The following is a 21,406-nucleotide window of genomic DNA, read 5'->3' as shown; positions in this document are numbered from 1 at the left end:
GCTAAATGACAAATGTTCATTGGGCAGCAACAAAAGATAACACAAAATACACCTTTCCTTTGTTGGATATGAATAAATTAATGGCAAATGGAGGAGATAAAGAAACTATTTTCAGTGTATGATGAACTACCAAGCCGAACTTTACAACTACAAATATACATTTACAACATTAGACATCAGTAACCAGTTATTTAATCTCATAAAAGTCACGAGTGTAATAACTAAAGAGACAACGGTCTTCATTAAATTTAATGGCGACTCATCCACTAGTTACCATGATTATTCATGTTCTGTGGTAATTCATGTTCAGCCTGTACAGACCACAGATGTCAACCTGAAGTTGGTGCCAAAGGAAAATTCAAAGAATCAGTACAGTTAGCAGGATCATCTTCCATGAACCATGAATGTCTTCACAAAATTTGATTATGTTCTATTAAAGAGATGTTGCCCGAAGTGGCAGATAGACCAACCAGCTGCCACAAGGAAAAAAGAAAGTTTACGTATGGTGTGTTCCAAAGCTGCTGTTTTACTGTAGGCACCACACAGAAGTTCGGGACTGTAGCGTCAGCTGGATTTTATCCTTACTCTGGTGCTCATACTGTGGTCTGAATCAAAGCCCAGATAGCAGATGAGCATACAGCCGTATGATAAATAACTGTCATATGGCTCACACATTACACAAGACATTCCAGTGCACATCCAACTGCTGAAAACACACACAGAGGGATATCAGATTGGATGCACAGAGAATCATAAAAAAAACACAGCTGTCAGCCAACAAAATAGATTTCGCAGTTGTTCCAACAACAAATGAGCCGAGAGCAGAGCAGCAGTTAAGAGACAACATAGGAATATATATAGCTCCAGATCTTCACTGTTATGACTGAAGTAAGTGTAGCCTTCTGCTCTACTGAGAGAAATGCCACATTTTTAAAACCTTGCCACCTGCTTCTGCAAGATGACAACATGCAGTTTAACTAAATTAATTTCAGTGTTCTTAATGGGTGGAATGGGTAGAATGGACAGAGAGACTGGCAGGCAGAATGGTGCAGCATCAGAAGTATTGCAGATGTACTGTTGCGGTGAAGAGGAAGCTTCTGAAGGCAAAGCTTTCAATTCAACCAGTCTATTTTTGTTCCACCCCTCACCCATGGTTGTGAGCTCTAGGTAATGATCGAAAGAATGAGATCACAGATACAAGCATTTGAAACGAGGTTCTTCAGGAGCCTTACAGAAAGGCTGAGGAGCTCAGACATCCAGGGGTAGCTTGGAGTAGAACTGCTGCTTCTTCACATAAAAAGGAGTACGCTGAGGTGGTGTGGGCATCTGATCACGATAACTCCAGGTCCTGTCCCAATTGAGGTCTTCTTGGCATGCCCAACTGATAGGAGACCTCGGGGCAGACCCAGGACTTCCTGGAGGGATCCACCTGGCCTTGGAATACTAGGAAATCCTCTTAGAAGAGCTTGAAAAAGGTGACAGGAGAGAGGTCAGTCTGGGTTGCTTGATAACTGACATTCAGATCTGATCAGATGACATCAACATGAATAATGGACAAGAGTCCTGATCAGTTCAATACAAAACCAGTGCAGTTTAGTGGGTAATACAATAACAACTTTGTCAACAACAATGGTGAAGAACAAACAAATCTGACTTATGTAGGGCTGCTGTTTCCTCCACTGCTTTCACATTTTCTTTGTAAAATCTCCTTGAATAAATCCAATATAAAGCACAAGAAGCAATTCAAAACAGACTTAGAAGTCGCTACCAAGGGAAGACGAAGTACCATAAGCCAACTTTTGTAATCTAGCAACAGTAAGTGTCAGAAAGTAGCACTCTAATGTTGAAGCTATGAAGTTGCCAGGCCCTTAAGCTACTCAGAGCAGAGAATTCAGACTCCAGTGTCATTTTCTTTTGTGTTTATAAACATGCAAATTCTCAAAACCCATCTTTCAGGTAATTCCAAAAATCCTTCACTGTAATGCACCTTAAACATAGCTTTGGATGAATTGGATGTGGGTTCTGAGACTGAAAAAGAGTAATGAGGGTGAAATGGTCTTTCTCTCATTAAAATAGAAGGGACACAAAAAGAAAGAGAAAGAAAGTGTCAGTCCTTTCCAGAGGCTACATACTGTTCCTATTAACTCCTGCAAGAATGGTGATGGCAGCTGTTAGACCCATGAGGTCATCCTTCAGACTTGGATACAGAAAATAGGTCTGCAACCCCCCCGAGCCATGCAAAAGAAACTGAGCTAAATACTAAGAAGATCCAAGAATGGATGACAGACATTTATTTGTACAATGATGTGCAGAATCTGTCATTAAATTGATTCTGAACCCAGATAAACTCAAGGCTGGTGAATCCACCAGAAACCACATGGGTTTAAGCTGGTTGTTGTGTGCTGGATATGTTTGGGTGAGGATGATGACTGAGTTTAGAGCTCGGGGCAGCACGGTCTTTCATCATCAATTTGTGGTTTCTGCTGTGCGCCACAAAGTAGAGAGACTGTGAGGCAGAGAGGAGTGCAAGGCCATCCTGTTAATCAGGCCTCGTGGCTTATTGAAAACATCCACTGAACAACAGAAACCAAAAAAAAGGATAAAACCAAAACCTCATTTATTTAGTTAAATTAAAAGAAGGCATGATTGCATTCTGGATGAGTTTGTTTACTCTAGGCTAAAAGTCTGATTTTTGAACCACTTCTTTAGATAATATGAAAGTCTTTAGAAATTAAAATGGGGGAAGCTAATCAACATTTTGGAGCTCGATTAATTGAAGATTTTGGCGTAATAGAAAATATACCTCAACAGCTAGGAGTGGGAACAGCTGGCACTTTCAGAACTGCAAATATGTTCCCAGAACCTTTAACATTTTAACACCGATACACAACATCTGTCTTTTAAATAACATCCAAACTGCTTGTGTTAAAACCATGATGGCTAAGCTAACTGTCTCCATATACTATATAGCAAGGTTATGAGAGCAGAATCAAAAATATAAATATTGCCAGCATGAAAACCAGTAGTAAGTCAGCATCTTCATCATGGACACTGACCACTGTTCAATATGTTGAAGGGATGCACAATAACTCATTCTAGCCAATACCAATATAAACACTCTCAGCGTGCAGGCTGCATAGTGTATTACCTCAATGTCTAATTTCATTCATCTTCCTGTAAAATTCTCTTCTTAAGTGACAAAACTTCACCGCGTGAGATTGATTGAGCACTTCAGTCAGATGAATTACTTTACAGGAAATAATAACAGTCTTTATAGTGAATTTAAAACAATTTCAAACTCTTTGCACCCACTGATAAGGCAGAGACAGGGAAAAAGGCAGTCAGGTAAAAGATTTTCAGTTCAAGCTAACTGAAACAGTCACTGATTGTAGTTATTTGTTGAATTATTCATAATTCATTTAGGAGTTAGAGAGAACCCAGCTGCTGTAAATTTCTCTGTTCCTTTTATGGAATAAAAGTAACAACAGAGGAAACAGATACTATGACGCAGTCTTCTGGTGGAGATCAGTTTTAGTTATAATCAGATATGGTCATGTGACCTGCTGCAGTTTGGAAGATTTTTTTAAAATATAACATTATAGACAGTAGATGTTTAATTACAAACATAAAAATACAGTTCAATTAAAGACAAGGTAAAAAGTCATCTTGAAATGTCAATAACAGATTAAGAAAATATGTATTACCCAAAATATTTAATGTCAGGTTAGAAAAGGAAATTTTTCAAGAATTATTATTATGGTGTATTTCCAAAGATCTCAGGGGGGCGCGAGGCTTTATCTGCGCTGAGGCTGCAAAAATTAGATTTGCAAATATTAACCAAAACCATGATAAAGCAGTTATTTGGTTTATAAAAATGTCTTTTGATAGGAAAGGCATGCATAGGCCTTTTTTAGGAGTTTGTCAGTGAAACTATTAAAATCTACGTTGATTTTTGAAAGTAGTGTGTCACTTTTTCTTCTCTCTTGGGTCCTGGGCGGGGCTCCGTTTTTCTAAAGGTACATGTAGGTGGGCAGCAAGGTTGGGAAACACTGCCCTAGAAGGATCGGGTTATCTCCAGCACAGTTGCTTAAAATCCTGTGGGAAACACTGCAGATGATACTGATATTCTACTCTCTGAGCTGATACTGCCAATACCATATTAATGCAATAACACTGTGCAGCCCTAACCTGTTAAATAACTCTGACTTCTGTGTACTGCCAAACTATCACAGTCATGTCCTTGCAGCAAATATCAATAAATACACCTTTTTGCTGTCTACAGAATGAAGAAGAGGTGGTACCAGAGACAAAACAGATACAGCTGCTACTCATTGCAGACAAATTTAAAAAATATACACAAATAAACATTCTCTATATCAAATTTTAAAAAGCAAAACAAACGCTAACTGTTGAAAAAAGCTGTGGCACTGCATGTTTTAACCAGCTCTAAATGTACAGTGCTTAACAAATTTATTAGACCACCTTAACCAAAGTAAGGTTTATGCCACAACTGCCCTAAATTAACAGCATTGGTAATTACCAAAATCATTTTTTATGTTTCTGCAATTAATACACCAATATGTAGAAGCTCTTTAACCCAAATGATATTTTTAATGCTAAAATATAATTATCATTGTTATCCATGAATTTTCAAATTTACTGATTTACAAAAAAACTGAAAAAAAATAGCAAAGCACATTATTATTTGTTGATTAATATGTCAAATTAGAGTTATTTACTTGCATTACTGAACAGAAAAATGAGTTTCAGTGGTTGAATGTTATGCTTGATTAATGTCTCAGAGAAGCCCAGTGAGCCGGCTCAAATTTGGGTTTAAAAAGGTGAATTCAGTTTGAAATTCCTGGTAAAATGGTCAAATGTTTTTAGTTTTAGTTTTTAGTTTCAATTTCCCAAAATGTAAAAAAAAATATTCCTTTGAGAAAAAGAATAATGGTCTTCTATTACTTAGTGTCAGCATTTTAAATAGAAAAAAAGAAATGCAGAACTCTTAAAAATGTAGCATAGAATTTATTTAGAAAACTATGTTAATCCATCAACAAATATAACAAGGATGCTCTTTAGGGCCCTAAGCACAAGATGGAAATCTACAAGCTGTTCACAGACCACCCCGACATATGTAAAATTTAAGGTTGTATTCTTAAACAATAAATCTTTGCAGTTTGTTGTTTGACTTTCTGTAAAGTTGAACCATAAAAGGCTCAAACTCTTCATTGGACTTTAGGAAAAAATGTTCCTATAGAGTGTAAAAAAAAGGAAAACAAAACAAGCCCTAAGGAGTTTCCTTTCAGCTTAACCAAGTTTCCAAACCGCAAGCAGTTTGGTGGTTTGGTCTGACAAATGTTCTGGTAAAAGAAAGACATAGTGCTGCTTTTGGACAGAGAGAGCATAGAAAGTACAGCAGAGGTCTCATCTCCCGCTTTCCCATAAAAATCTTGCATATGCAGTAAATGCACATACACACACATGGTTGAGATGACATCACTGCAGTAGTAAGGCTAACATTCAACCTCTCTTACTCATTCGAATTTCAGGCTCTGTTAAGAAAATCCCATTATTTCTATGAGAATATGAGCTGCAGCTGCCCCATAAAAGATAACATCAGTCCAGTGTTGGCTGGCTCAGTTGTAACAAATGAGTTTCTATTGAAAAAGTGTCCCCTTGGCTCTGGGACAAATGACCAAAGTGCTGTGTTTTGCCCTAAAAGCTGCAGCTTGAGGCAGCGGCTGCACTCTTCTGCTTGATCTCAGGCCAAACAGAGAGTGGGCTCCTTTCTGTCATGACCTCATGCTCATATACTTAACCAACTACTGAACAGATCCTGACACATCCAGCACCACATACCAGCACGTGATTTTCCTTTTCTTAAAATTAAGTCCTAATCCATCAGGAGACTAGAACAGGAAAAAATGATACATCTTTTACATGGGAAAAAATGCCACTGAGGTAATGTAAACATGCGACCAGAGTCCTACAGTGATGAGGTTTCAGAACTGTAAACAGAAAAATTGAGTGTAAGCCTTTTATCTGTCACATTTTGCAGGACATGTTTCTCTTTGACTGACGTATAGATTTAACTGAATGGCATTTTTTCCACTGTCCATCTCACGTTTCAAAAACAAGACCTAACAAATGTCTCACTGCTGGAATTCATACTTTAACTAGGGATGTCTTCAACAGAAATCTAAATGTAGACAAATCAACTAATCTAAATTAATACTAAGAAAAAGGTCAAATTGAGTACAATGTGTTTATCACAGCTAAACACATGACCACAGACTCTATGGGTAATATTTACTGCAATTGTTTGTTGAGTTTGGCTAACATCAAACTCAGTTTGTGCAACATGTGCTAAATGTGATCATGCATTGCTCCTGTCAAACATTTGCAGGCCAGTTTTATCTAAAACAGTCCACACTCAAATTGATCTTCATTTCCCAGAACCTTGTCAAGATAAGGCTTTAAAAGAGTATGGATTAAAACAGAACAGAAAAGTGGTCTTTTTCATTTACAAGCATTTGAGGGTTGAACAATAAAGCCCATCAGAGAGTTAACACTTTGTTGTTGTTGTCTGATTGGTGGGTCAGCAGACCAATCAGAGAGCCCCCACTACACTGACAGCCACAATGAATACTTACTTACAGTACATATACTCAAAAGGTAAGAGATAACTTATCAAATACTAATAGTGATGATCTGGCAGTGTTACCTTCCTATAAATGTAGTTAACGTGTTAACTTAAGTTCGGGAGCAGGGCCACACCAAAACCATACCCTCAATTACCTGACCGGCCTACTTAAAAATAACCATCCCACTCCACTCTGTTTGTCTGAGCTTCCTCAACTCCCCACTCATTCGTTAACCTCCTTCCTACTCACCTGTTCACCTCATGACTTGTCTAATTCTAGGTACAGTCTGGATTGAGATCAGGTCAAGCAGAATGATGCCCAAGAAGGAACCCCCATCCTGAGTCTTTCTTTGCTGAGCCTTAACTGTATCTCCCAGACTAGCCAAACATACTACACACTCACACTACCTCATCACAACACACTCACTGCAGTCTAATAAAACATACTTTAAAATCTTCACTAAATCTTAAATGAATTATGTTGTGTGTGGGTTCTTGCTAGTGACCTAGTATTACCACCTTAAGACTGATACTGGAGAGATTTTATTTATAATCCATCTCTTATATTTCTTTTTTTTTAATGTTGATATGCTATAGGAGTACAGTTAATGTTAGATGATAATGTTGATTTTGAGTTATCCTCACCCTGAAATGGGGACAATTGCTACAAGGTTTACCAAATATTCCTCAGAATTTGAGTGTAACACCCTTAAATTGTTTCAAGCTGTCTTACCAAGATAAGATTCTGGAAATGTAGCACCAGAAAGGAGTTTGTTATCTGGAGGACCGTTATGAGAACGGATCACTGATGTCTTTTGTGGACCTGAGGCAGTATGATCTGTCCAGTAAAACCTTTTTTTATTACCTCCGCCAAGGAGGTTATGTGGGTGAGTTTGTTCATTTGTTAGTTTGTTAGCAAGTTAATAGCTGATACACATGATTGGAATCTGTTGTCTTTACTCTGTTAATGAGGCCAACTTTTAAAAAATCTGATCATTAAATATCAATATACCTTAGTCAAATAACGGGGTATTCCCAACTGTTTCAAAGGGAAAGGAGCCCAGCAATAAAAGATTTTGTCTAACTTAAAAGTGGTAAACAGATGCTGGGCTTGACAAATGGTCAGCCATTACTGCTGATACATCAAAATAAAAGATATTTTACTCTTAGGTCATTTAATTCTATGCTTTTTATATGTTTGCAACTAATAATATCTTAATCTTTAAATAAAGTAGCCACCAGAGAACTGCATTGGAGTAGCAGTTAAAAGTTGTATTAAAAAAAATTGATTATCTTAACAGCTTGATTATGTAGTCCAGTGGCTATTATTGAAGGTGTCACCCCTTAGAAAGGCTTACCTAGAACAACCACAGGACAAACGGTATCCCAGATAAATAATAAAGCTGTCACAGATGGACAGTAACGTGTATCATTCAGCACATGAGACAATCTTTTTTACATACTTTATGCCGTCGGGGCTTATTTTGACAGAGGGAATCCCCCATGTGAGCTATCTGTCAGTTGTGGTGGCTTATTAAATCAGGTCATGTTTCCTTTCTAGGGTTAAGATCACACAGATGATTGAAAAGGTTTTTGCTGGAGCGATCTGCCACAGGCCTGCTCTTCCAGACTGCATCCCTTGCTGCCAGTTGTCCTGCCTCCAACCTTTCTGGCAAGCTGAACGTCCTCTTTCAAACATTTACAGCCCCTAAACTCATACAGGGCCCTCTTGTAAGTCAAAAATCTGCATGAAATTTGGCTTGTTTGTGTGCCAAAAACCTATGCCGTGCAAAGTGTTTGGTTTCACTGTAAGCAACTTTGAGGGGGAAAATTAATCAAAGGTATATATAAGCATGCCAAATTTGTAAAAACCTGTAGATAAAGCAGAAGATGGATTGTTATTTCTCTGTTTGATTTAACAACACTGTAAAATGATACTCAACGCATTGCCAAAAGTAATTACAACTTACAGTTAACACTAGGAATAGGAGTGTAATGGGCTGAGGCATAATAGAAAATTTTATGTTTTTTTAACAATGTGAGGGGGCAGCCAGACATCAGGTTTATTGTATAGACCTCAATGAAGACCAGATTCATATAAACGGGCCAGGAAAAGGTTGAGAAAGTGTCAGACAAAAGATCAGTCAAAGACTCTGGACACAGGATAAAAACACATACCATTTGAGTCAGAGGCCACTGTCTGATGTGGTTTCTTTGTGGTCAGCATTAATAAAACAAACCACTAGTTCAATTAGATAGGTGTGACAAAGTCGAGAAAATAATTACCTTCTCCTCTAAGCAGTACATTAATCACAGATTTGCTTTGATTATTCCAACTTTCCCTATCTGCTGGTTTGAAGTTTCAAAACTGCATGAAAGTTAAGTTTCAGGTCCCAAAGACCCCTTGCTTAGAAAAGGTTTTAAGATAGATCGCCCTAGTGAAATTGGATTACTTCTATGTTATTTAGCTTCTCAGAGGGAGTTCATTGCAATTTTTCTCCACTTAACTTCTCCTGACCATGAATTTCTTTTTGGCAAACAGAGTGGATATTGTTTCATGCATAGCAATGTAACTTAAAAAATATGAAAAGTTTTACCTCTCAGTTATTAAAGCTCAAATGTTGTTTTGCAACACTTCATTGCAAGTGGCAACGGGAGAAGATATAACTTTAGATACTACATTCTAGGTTTAAATGAGGTCATAAGAAAGCAAGCTATCTGAGGACAACAAAATTTGTTTTTGCAATATTTTTCTAAGAATACAACAGCTAGATTAAAGAGATAAAACCTCAGTCATTCACACAGCAGTTACACTCCTGGAATGAAATGATTAAAAATTGGAATTGTTGTTGATGTTATTAACTTAAATCTTGGGAGTTTTGTGAGAAGACTTATCACACTTTAGTGTACATAAGGCTTCAGCCTTATGTAAGAAATGTGGGGGGCAGTGTCCTAGTGGTTAAGTTCCAGTGCCCCAAAATCTTTGTTGTCCAACCAAAATCTTGTTGATTGGAGAATCATGCAGGTATAGGGAGAGAGAACGAGAGAAAGGTGGACCCCTAAAGAGCAGTTTTTAAAAGCAAACAAAAAGAATCCACTAGTACGAAGTGCAACAGTGTGCAAATTCTGCAGCACATTATGTGAGCTAAGAGCCTCAAACACCGCTGACTGAGATCTGACTTTTCCTCCATATCATTCCCTAATTTCCTTCTCTTTCTTTCTCCATTATGTGTTGATACATATTACTTATCCTCTGTGATCTGTTTGTCATAAAAGCTGTTCTTGTCTTACAAGCTGCAAAACAAATCAAACCATCAGGTAAAAATACAGTAACTTGAACCTGATTCTGTACTCCATCTATCCACTTTTGTACTCTATCCACTGTCCAATCTTTATATATGCTCAAAAATAAATCTCAAAGAAAGCCAGATTTACCAAACTATTAAAATTACCAATAATTTTTGTTTTAGTTATATAGGTGTATTCTGCCACTTGTTTCCATCCCTAGGAAAAGATGTAGGATAAAACCTTGAGTCTTATCACACTTGGTGATGACAAGAACATCCATTGCTGCAGAAATCTCAGGATCTGGTCGTTTCATCTTTTTCAGTATTTTTTGAACATTCCTCTGTATTTTACCTTGAATATGGTGTTTTTCCCTAAAGAATGTAAAAATGTAAATTAATATTGGTCTGTTTCCACCATTGAGTTCGCAGCTGTGTTTTGCTGTGGCCAAGTCAAACAGCTGAGAGCTACCAGGCCCAGGTGCACACCGGGGGGTTCCTGACACTACCTACGCTTGGCTGCTTCCAACCCCGAGGTGCAGACAGACACACTGTAAGGCTGTTACTGATAGAATAACATCTGATTAATCAACCAAATTTTATTATATTCAACAGACGGGTAATTACTTTCCTTGCAGCTATTTATTTTAACACTCTGGTCCCACTGCAAATTGTGGTGTTGCCAAATAAAGCAAAGCGGTAGCAAACAACAAGCCAGCGTAACTATAACTTTGGATGTGAGTAGCAGCTGGTCTGGCTGTAATGAGAGAGGATAGAGAGCAGAATATCCCAAGTTTTTGTGCTGTCTTTAAAATGCTTCAGATGGGTAATTAATCTAAAAATACTGATAAGCTACAGTAAGGGTAAAGAAAACCTAAATTGCTGTTGGTTCTATATACACTTAATCTCAACATCATCATGCAGTGACAATGACTGTGTCTTTGGTGATACTATGAGCAAAGGCAGTGCTAGGGAATCGTGACTGGGACAGATGTGTTCCAACTCTCACATAATATACTTTATACCATGTCTTGGTGAATACTCAATTCTGATTGGCTCTGGAAACTCCACTGGTGTCCATTACCTTCTGATATATGGACACATTCGAACTTCACAAGTACTTCCAGTCAAAAAAATCATTTCTCTAATCCAGATTAATGTGCAGCAGCAGTTAGCTAATTTGGACTGCTCTGCTAAAACTAAGCTAAAATTAAGCTTTCTATCAGATGACTGTTCATGTTAACGTACAGGTTTCACAGATGACTCTCAGTCTCTCTCGTCTTCATGTCTTTTCATTGATAAATCCGTTCAGAAAGTGCGCTGAGCAGACTAGTTTTTTTGTTGCGTTGTGACTTGGTATCTCTGGCCTGCCCTATTTACTGGAGTACTAAATAACATTTACATTCCCTAAGAATGTTATGGGATTGGAATGGCTATTCCAGTTATTAGTCAAGCCCTCAGGCGTTGCTAGGGGAAAGAAATTGTTGTTTTAGTAAAACTTTCTATTTTGATCACAAAACGTATGAAATTATAAATTAGTTTCAATAATTATTTTCGTTGGCAAGTGGCCATGGTATAAGCAGGTTAATGCCCTTCGAGGTGTCCAATTCTCAGGGATTAATGGATGGCGTGGAGGCCTGAACCATCCAAAAACGCAGTGGAGGACGGTTGCCTCCACAAAGTCCATTAATCCCTGGTAACTGGACACCTCGAAGGTCATTAACCCTTACTTATATCATCGTAATACAAACTACGTAGTATAAGTTTTAGGCACATAGGGCACTGACAATTTACCATGGTCTAATGACAAGCTCAATAGCATCTCTTTGTACAGGCCTTTTCACTCCTGATAATAGCCCTGAGACTGCCAGTAGCTTTTGGGCACTTGGGACATCCAGAGCACGACCAGGAGCTTGTAGCAACCCCACTACTCACCCAGATGGTACCCTAGGCCATACTTACCACAACAACCCCTTAGTCCACACTCAAAGTGTGTACTCTGTTTTCTGTTTTTTTTTTTTTCAACAGTTTATTTGCCCATGCCCCTGGTTATATGTTAGGACATCCAGGGCATTACCACGGTTGTGTCAATCCTCCTCTCAGATGGTGCCCTCAGACAGCTTACTTGCCACATCCATGCCTTACATCAGCCTTAATTTTTGGCCAAAACATTCCTAAAAGTTCTGCACAGTATTGTTACTTTATAAAAGACAATTTGAGTATTTTGGGTATGTAACTCAAATTCATACCATCGGTGCCAAGGCACTGACATATAAGATATGTATGACATATGCCAAAGACACATTAAATATGAATGTGCAAAAAGAGCATGCACTTAAAAAGTATATGAAAAAACAACCACAAGCCCTCAAATTCCAAACAGAAGTTACCACAAAAGGCTTCTGTGACTCAAAAAATAAAGCAGAAAAGAGATAAAGCCGCTGGAGAACCGACTGCTACATGAAAAATCAAACTAAGCCAATGTCACAGTTGATGTCAGTACAGATAGCTCACAGGGCAACAGCTACAAAAGTCAGTTAGCTTGCTCCTGCACAGCTGTGGCTTGCATTAGTCTGAGGCAGTTAACTATATGACTGTTACTTACTTCAACAATTAACGCAGCTCCGTTACTTCTTTGCCGTCTTCGTTGTCGTCCTCATAATCCTCCATGTTTGGCGGCAGGAGGGTCCTCCACCTAGCATTAGCATCCTCGGTCGGTTCTTGGGTTGGCATTCATTGACTGCCGCCACTTTTTGACGTTTTTTTCTCAACAAATTAGATAGCAGGACTCACACTCAACTGACAAGCCGACTTGCAACAGTTCGCTAAACGGTTTTTGCCTTGTAGTGACTTCTAGTGAACAGACTGTTAAGGTAACGCATTTGGTGGCGTCCAAATGTCAGGCAGGCAAAGATGCGAACTAACAAACAAAACTGCACAGGAAGTAGCAACTGAGCTGACAACTAGTCCCTAAAAGGAAAATTAGTTTTTTTATTTTGTCACTCATTTATTCAACTAACATATATAAGGTCAAACTGTGAAAACTAGATTTAAAGATTTATGTGTATGAATATGTTATATTTTTTCCAATATTTAATTTTACTAAATAAAAACGGTCACAACCCACCATCCACTATTTACTACAAAAATAATTAAGTTTAAGTATACAAGAGAAGTTGCATTGAGAAATACTATGCTATATTTTAAAATGTCAAAATTTTGATAACATTCTGCCAACCCAATGTCCACAGGAAATTCAAAATATCAGAAGCATCTCCTCAACAACCCCTTTAACATTAACACATAAATAAATGTACCATTTAACTAACATAGCTATCTATTATGAAATAGGGGGAATTTAGCTAAAATGGCCCAGTTTTTGGTAAATTATTTGACAATCAAATATGTCACACACAAAATCTAATGATACCTCTATACACAGACACAAGCCTTGTGTAAAAATGTGGAAAAAAATATAATTTTTTAATTATCAGAGCTGGAGAAAGTCTATTAACACTGTATTCAGTTAAAATGGGTTAGCTGTTCAGGTAAAATGGTCCAACAAGTGATTCCATATGAAATCTTTGTAATTCTGACGGCAAATTGAAACCAGATATCCTCTTTGATGTGCAACAGAAAGAACTGTGAAAATATGTCATGCATGAAGAAATATTTCTTCAATCAAGCTGATCACGTTTATGCCGATGGTTTTCTGTTATATGTGCTGATTGTGCATGCAAGAATCATTTGTCAAAAATTTTTACATTTGACAAAATACTCAATAAGAAAAAGGTTAGAGACAGCAACTTTAAAGGTCACATATTTTACCCTTTTAAGACAAGTTTATATTGGTCTCAGAGGTCCCCAAAACATGCCTGTGAAGTTTGTTGCTGAAAAAAACACTCCAGTATAGGATTTTTGCATATCTAAAAGCCCCTCTGCTTCAGCCCTGATCAGAACGAGCAGTTTCTGTGTCTGTAGCTTTAAATGTAAATGAGCTGTCTGACTCCGCCCCTCTCAGGAAATTGATGTAGCTTAATAGATGTGGCTCTCCTGATCCTCTTCTCAGGGATCAGGAGAAGAGGGTGGAACTTTCTTCCAAGCAGGGAGGGCCAACTGAACCTGGAGGCTGTGCTCACTCCCCTCATGACATCATGAGGGGAAAATCTGAGAATGGCCTGTTTCAGCATACATTTTCTGAAAGGTGGTGGTGGTGGTGGTGGTGGGGGGGGGGGGTCTGATTCTTGGGGGGCTCGTGGACAGGCCAGGGGCATATATTTTGTTTGAAAAGCCTGAAAAAGTTGGGGTTTTTTTTTGCATAATATGTGACCTTTAAGTGTATATCTAAGTTGCACATTTTAGCTGAAAATGGTGTCCCATTTTACCTGACAGGGTAAGCTTAAAAAAATGGCCAGTGTCTAAATGACTTTAAAAATAAATAGTTATATCTAAAAGTTTACTTTTTATTTAAAAGAGAACATCAAATAAATGATGAAAGGTATTTTACTTTATTGGTAAACTTTCCAAAAACGCCTCTGTGCCCCTTGTTAGTTACGAGTGAGTACTGCTTTGCCACTGTCATTTTCTGCACATTTTCACTCCTTAACTGTGTATAACTCTCTGCCCTGCCCAGCTGAGCGACCTCAAGCCAATTAAACCTGTTATGTAGCTGACTTCACCCTAAAAATTAACAACTGAGTCGATTAACAAAACTTTCTAGGAATTAGACTGTAAGAGGCCAGGCCTGCTATCACCAGAGTAACTGATTTTAAACCAAGAGCATCTCTACACGCAGCCTAGCATGAATCCTTTTTATAGCATTCAAGAGTCAAAGTGTATAATGTGTTTCTCTAAAGTAGTGTGGACGGGGGATCCTTGATGGGAATCAAGCTGGTCGTACGTAGCTTAATATACATCCATAAGTTATGTTCACCATGTAAGTTGATCATGAAAAAAACCTTTAGCGGGCATGTTATGGCAGTCTGTGTGCTCTGTTGTGCCCATTTATGGTAGGTTTGTCACAATGAAAGAATTCCAACTTCCATATTGTACAAGCAGAAATGAAATTGTATCAGTGTATTGTATCACCCAATACTGAGAACTCTCTTGTTCTTAATTGTCAAAAATTGTATGCAAACTACCACTCACTGACTGTGAGTTCCCAACCTCTTTGTGCAATTCAAACAGTAAGTGCTTGCTTGCCATTCTAAATGGATTAAGGGGTCACCGGATCCATTCTAAAATAACAGAAGATTTAAAAAATGATTTCAAATTGTATATTTTTTTTTATCATTTTCAAAATAAAAATATATGCATAAAACAGTGATAATTTGCTGACATTATGCTGAAATCAAAGTAATGTTTAAAAAAAATCCCTAAAATGTAAATCAGCACATGACTATTCTTGAATGTGCATGGCTGTGTACTATCCTTCAACCTCTAGCCTCTCTCTCTTTAAAAAAAATCAGGAACCTTTGTTTTAACTTTTGTGAGTTTCCCTTTGTCAGTGCCTCGACCTTGAACTAAATAAACCTTTTAAGAAATAGCTGGTTAAAGAAATAAGATCACAAACTCTTGCGACTAATATGTCACGTCAAAGCATAAACATCCCTGAATATTGAAATTCAGTGACCACAAACATACAGTAAAACCCCATTCATATATATGTGCATAGGAGGAAATGACTACACACGGTTCAGTAGGGGCTTAATTCATTTAATTTATTAAGATGCTACATAGTCCAACCAGGTTGGGATGTTTTATACACCAGAGAGACTACTTGACTAGGAATATTAATCTTCTCAGATAGACTTATTTATTTATTTATATACATACAAAACAGTTTCCCGACTGCTTACATTGATCACGGTGATGGTCAGGCTCCAGAACAGGTCAGTGTAGTGTGTTTTTACAACCATGCCTGGACCAGCTAGTATTTACAAGTAATTATCAATGTCTGTCTGTTCCTGTTTGGAGTGCCAGATTAGTTGCATTTACTGAATCAAAGCAGGATACTTGTAAATTAATCACATAGCATTTTATTTTGGTACATTTAAATTTTTTTTCCTTGGTTAAAATGTTCTGATGCTCCAACCAGGATTTACTGAACAAGAAGAATTTTCTGCAAGTACTATGTGACCCAGGTCTAAGAACCCAAGACGGGACTGTAGCTCGAGGTCAGCTCTGCCCTCCCTCTAAGCAGCAAGTCATCCTCAACCCAACAACTTTACAGAGATACAGTTCAAACACAAGCTCATGTTTATTTAAATCATTTACCCTACACTCAGATCCATTACGTTCCACTCCACTTTACATGGAAAGATGGTGGCTTTTTTTTCAGATTTCTTTCAATTTAGCAAGGGAATTCCCTCTGTGAGGGAAAAAGGCATTCAATGATATAGACAACTGGAATTTTCTGTGAAATATTGCAAAGTAAGATGCACACGTCACTGTTTTTGTCCTCATGCAAATCTGGATATGAAACAATTTAACAGTTTAGGGTTTTTTCATGGTTTGTTTGTTCATTTTGACGAGAAAATAACCATTGGCGTTAGAACAGTACAATGTCATCATGTGGTCCCCTCAAGGCTTTAAGCTAGGCTGCTGTACACCTCTCTCTCCTCTCTCTATTTTACTTTAAGAAGTGCTGTATGCTGCAGGAAGATCAAAGAAGAGACACACTTAATCTTGGTGCATTAAAATAAACACGACTTCAAATGCAGTGAGGATATAACATTAATAAGCAACGGATAAATGCTGCACAAACACCCCCAAAAAAGGTGGACTGCAGTGGAGTGGAAGAAAAAAACCCAGCAAACTCACCAGCAGTGGAGAACAGGCAGCTCATAACACTCAGTTGATTTCTGACATACATTTGCTCTGAACAAAAATAGAAAGTCAACAAATGTATGGCTCAGTAGGAAACAAAAAAGAGCAGGAAAAGACCAAAGCCCCTTTGCTAGGACACTGGACCTCGGTGTTGTTGATGTCTACATGAAAACATAACCATTCATCTCTACATGCACCTCCTGTCCGTTTTTTTCTACTATATGTATGCATGCTTTCTCTGACTGTGCGTGTGTATATATTATTGTACTGTGTAAATGTAAATATACGTATATATACCTCCATCTTGGCCTGAGAATAACTTGCCCAAACAGGTCACAAGGCAAGACTTTCATCTGGAGAACATTTACAGAAATGATCTAAACCTACAAATCTGGAGCTCATTTCTGGTAGCTGCGATATTCTTAAATGCTTCAACCCTAACAACAACAACAAAAACAAAATTTACTTAAAATCATAAAAACAAAACAAAACACAAAAGAGAAAAAAAACAAATCAGAAAATGTAGTTGTGCAAACCTACAGCCAAATTACATATTATCACCATTAAAAAAGCAATTAAATTAGATGCAAAAGTCCAGATGCAACACTCTTGTTGTGTGAACGCATGCAATCAAACATCCCCCTTTGACATCTAGGGGTGTGGTGAGCATTAAGTGACAGGTGACAGGAGTACGGTAGAGTGAAAATAAAAACATGAGGAAAGAAAATACCTATGGTATAGTGTTTCATACACTGATCACGGTCGCTCTACAATCAAAGATGAGCTGATTTTACAAAGCCTCTGATTGGACGAGTCAGTTTGATAGCCCTGTGTATAACCCCAACTGTGTGGATCATCTCTCTGGTAAATCCCTTCCTTAAAGGGGGTTTAGCTGGAAGGAACACCTGGATGTACTGTACAGTGGGGGGAAGGAGAGGGGGTTATGCTGAAATATACATCGGCTCTGGCCTCCATCATTTAGAAAAAGAAACAACAATACACTAAAATGACATTCGTACAATTGCAAACTGACCCAATTGCACCAACACTACCTCGCGGGTGTTAGAAAATCCATTGGTCTGAATCACAAGCATTAATCATGTTTCAGTAACCCCCCCACCCACAAAACCATTCATCTTTATACAAGAAACTTTGGGAAGCGGGCCAGAATGATTATGTGATGATTACGCAGAGGCAAGACCTGTAACAGTAGGTTTGTTCATATGATCATAAATCAGTTTTCTTCTTTTTTCTCATACATTACTTTGAAATTTTTTACATAAATGAGACTGAATCAAAACTAGTACCACCCCCCACCCAGCGACTTTATGGCATTTCTGATCCGCAAAAAAACCCCAGATCCCGTGTTTGTTTTTCTTCCCCCCAGAAAGCATGCTGCGGCCGACCCAACTGTGCTGCTGTCTACAAGACCAACTTGCCCACGATGACGCCCACCACAAAGAAGAGGACGATGAGGGCCACTGAGCGGGCGCTCAAGCCCTCCTCTCTCTTCATGCCAACTGAGGAGTGCTGAGATGACATCATGTTGCTCTTCCTCATCCGCAGACCATCATCCTCCTAAAACGAGAAGAGAAAAAGAAAGTGTGTATTAAGTTGTGGGTAAGTTTGTAGAGATGAAGAGACAAGAAAAGGAAATAAACAATGTTACTGTTGAAGCAAGGAAGAGTCCGTTTGTCAATCAATAAGATAGGATGGTATTTATTTACTAGCTTAAAGGAATAGGATCTGCTTAAATCTTCATCTGACCGAATCCTCAGAGGACCATAGAAGGCGCCAGGCTTTAACACACTTCATTTCCCAGCAGCGGGTGGGGGGGGCTCTCTGTTAGTTTAATCTCAGCCACAGGAGCAGCCAACAGTCGTTCTGCCTCTGGCAAGAATTGAGGGGAGGAGGGGGCAGGGGTGTTTGAGGGTAGGACCACTTTCTTGTACCGCTGTAATGTGTGTCTCATTTCCAGCCAAACCTTAACAAAACCCCAGTTTTAAATCTTACTTCACTGATCGCTGTGATTGATGTCACACTCATTGATTTCTCAAACTCTGAGGTTTCCCGCTGATTATAGAAATGAGCAGTTATACTTCATATAAACCTCAATCTGGAGTTACTGTCGATGTAATAACACAGAAAAGGGTGGAGGACACGACAATGTCCTGTATCAAATTTTCCAATTAATTTCCTTATCTAGATTGTGATCATTAATCAAGACAAAAAATAACCAGGAATAACAAATGTAGCTGTGTGTGTTCAGTGATCTCATTGCTCATTTTGATGATTGAGATAAAACTTTGCCCTTTCATAGAGGAAAAAAGTTCCTTCCTGCTATTGATTTAATCCTGAAGACAGATGGGTTGTTTGAACTTTACCATATGTGACAAGATTCAATTTACAGAACAGATTAGATCTGTTACAACAGAACTGTCTTCGTCTTATAAACAAGTAAATGTTTGTGTTGTTTTTTTAAAGCAGTAAAGCAGATAATTCACTCTTTTTTGCAGAGCCATGTACTGCCAAGAATCCTTCCATTTAAAAATAATAATAGTGGGCTTACAATTCAGTAAATCGAACATTTGTCTCTCTTTTAGGGAAACTGTTAGGGGATAAAATACACCAGAGTTTACATAAAATACAGGAGGAAAATGATACATGACATTTAAATGGTGTTTTTTTTTTGTTTGTTTTTTTTTTTTAACACAGTGTCCTTACAACCAAAATCATTGTATAAGATGCATCCATGCAAAGTAGAAAATATTTCCCACATTAAAACATCTCCGCCTGTGGGCGGTCAATTCATGTTTTCAGAGAAAGAATCATATTGTTGTATTACTCAAGTGTAATCTCTTACAACCCCATTTCTAAGGGTGTTCACGCATTAGGCATGATTGTTTCATACTGTCCCAAAGTCCAATTGTGTATGTACTACGTTCCTTGTATTGCAAACCAGCTTTGCAAGTGCAAAGTTGGTTTGCAAATCTGCCAAGAAGAAGAAAGAAGAAGCAGACATAGCGACCACTCCGGTCGATATTTGATTATACTCCTGTGCGGACAATGCAGCCCATCCTGCAGGCTAAAATAGATGTTTTTATTACTTTTAAAGACACAACCCTCTTCCCACCTTCTAAATCTGCAGCTGCTCAAAGAATGAAATGGGTCCTTACTGCAAGGAAACAATTTTTGCAGAGACAGGAGACATTTACGCCTTTTGAACGCTACTTGCCGGTGACTACCCACTGCCTGGGAATTAATATGACTTTATTGATATCAATGCCATTATCGAGTCACTGACAAGTGCACTTTAATTACTGGCTATAATAAACAGTTTTGATAACTACAAACGCTAAACATCAAGTGTTTGGGAGGACAACATGCCAAAATATACAAAAATTCTCTTTTCTGTTGTAAATTTTTCAGTTAAAACAAACTGCTTCTGGGTCTTCAATCTTGGATTAGATCACAATACTACCTCTAATTCAAAAGCTTTGAAGAAATATAAAACTAGTCTCTAGATCCTACATTTCTGGATGTATAAAAATCAGCAGAAGTCTAAAATCAAATTAAAAGTTCTTATGCAAAAACATGAACGCCTTGCCTTGCATGAAATCACTGTTTGACAAACGTTACAGGCTGGCTGTTGCATCATTTGTATTTTTAAATGAGGCAACATTTTTGAGCGTTTTAGCCTATTTTTGTGACTGTCTGCCATGTTTACTTCCTCGACTTCTCTGTTCTTATTTGTGCTGACGGCCTCTGCCATCCCTACTACTCAGGCTCAGTTGCATTCACATCTACCTTGCCCGAATACACATGATTTGTGCCAAAGACCAATTCATCAGTGCATACTTCTGTTCACATTGACCAAATGGAACCAAGCTTTGGGGTCAAGAGTACTCAGATCTGGGTCCAGGTCCCTAATGTGAAACCAGTCATAAGTGTCTTTGCTAGGGGTTTTCCTGGACCTCTGTGGAAGTAAACTTTAGATTCAGGACGATTTCTAGAATAAAACAAACCATTTAAGATGTCTCAACTTTGGCTCATTTTATATTGTAACACCATATTAGCACCATAACAAAGCTCCACCTTCATTACACCTTTGAAAATTCTTGTATAGCCATATAAATTAAGCAATGAGATAATACTGATATTATTGCACAGTGTGATACGTTGTTGCTGAAGCACAGCATGTCAACACACAGCAAGAGCTCTATTTATGCACATAGTCAGTCAGTCACTGGGACAGTGCATCTAGGAATCTGAACTTAAAACAGGCCAAACCATTAGGTGAAAATACTTAACGTAATTAATTCTTGTACATACACAGTGGCCATGTGAGCATTTATCAAGTATCTTACATATGGTATGCAAATATGCTAAAGCAGTATTTTAGGCTGTTTATTTTCATTTTTGTCAGTTACTGTTTTTTAGAAAACTTACTTTAAAGTAAACCATTATTGCACTTTTAAGACTGAGGTATTTGGTGGAGAATTCTGTAAGATCAACTCATCTGCTACACAGCACCACACATGACACTCAATTCCCTTGAGCCCTTAGCATTACAACAACTTAGTTTGTTTTTCTCTATCAGATGTAGGGCTCTTGAGATATGCAGAGAAAAGACTAAATATAGACAGAT

General features: G+C 38.1%; 1 protein-coding gene and 1 long non-coding RNA gene across 2 annotated transcripts in view; both read right to left on the bottom strand.

The window, feature by feature from the left end:
- Positions 1–174: 174 nt before the first annotated feature.
- On the bottom strand, positions 175–12,828 carry LOC121507239. Its single transcript, XR_005991709.1, has 2 exons — positions 12,536–12,828; positions 175–1,465 (listed from the first exon to the last, which is right to left on the bottom strand). It is a non-coding gene; the product is annotated as an uncharacterized LOC121507239 (long non-coding RNA).
- A 2,808-nt stretch (positions 12,829–15,636) lies between these two features.
- The window catches only part of LOC121507142 (vesicle-associated membrane protein-associated protein B/C-like), a 37,370-nt gene continuing 31,600 nt past the window's right edge, over positions 15,637–21,406 (bottom strand). Inside the window, exon 6 of the mRNA XM_041783325.1 lies at positions 15,637–18,336. Within this exon, the coding sequence (XP_041639259.1) occupies positions 18,181–18,336 (156 nt within the window). The 3' untranslated portion in view covers positions 15,637–18,180. The remainder of the gene's footprint in view (positions 18,337–21,406) is intronic.

This window comes from Cheilinus undulatus, linkage group 3, assembly GCF_018320785.1.
Source record: "Cheilinus undulatus linkage group 3, ASM1832078v1, whole genome shotgun sequence".
Classification (NCBI taxonomy): domain Eukaryota; kingdom Metazoa; phylum Chordata; class Actinopteri; order Labriformes; family Labridae; genus Cheilinus; species Cheilinus undulatus.
Note: the sequence above shows the minus strand (reverse complement) of the source record. Positions and strands in the feature narration are given on the sequence as shown.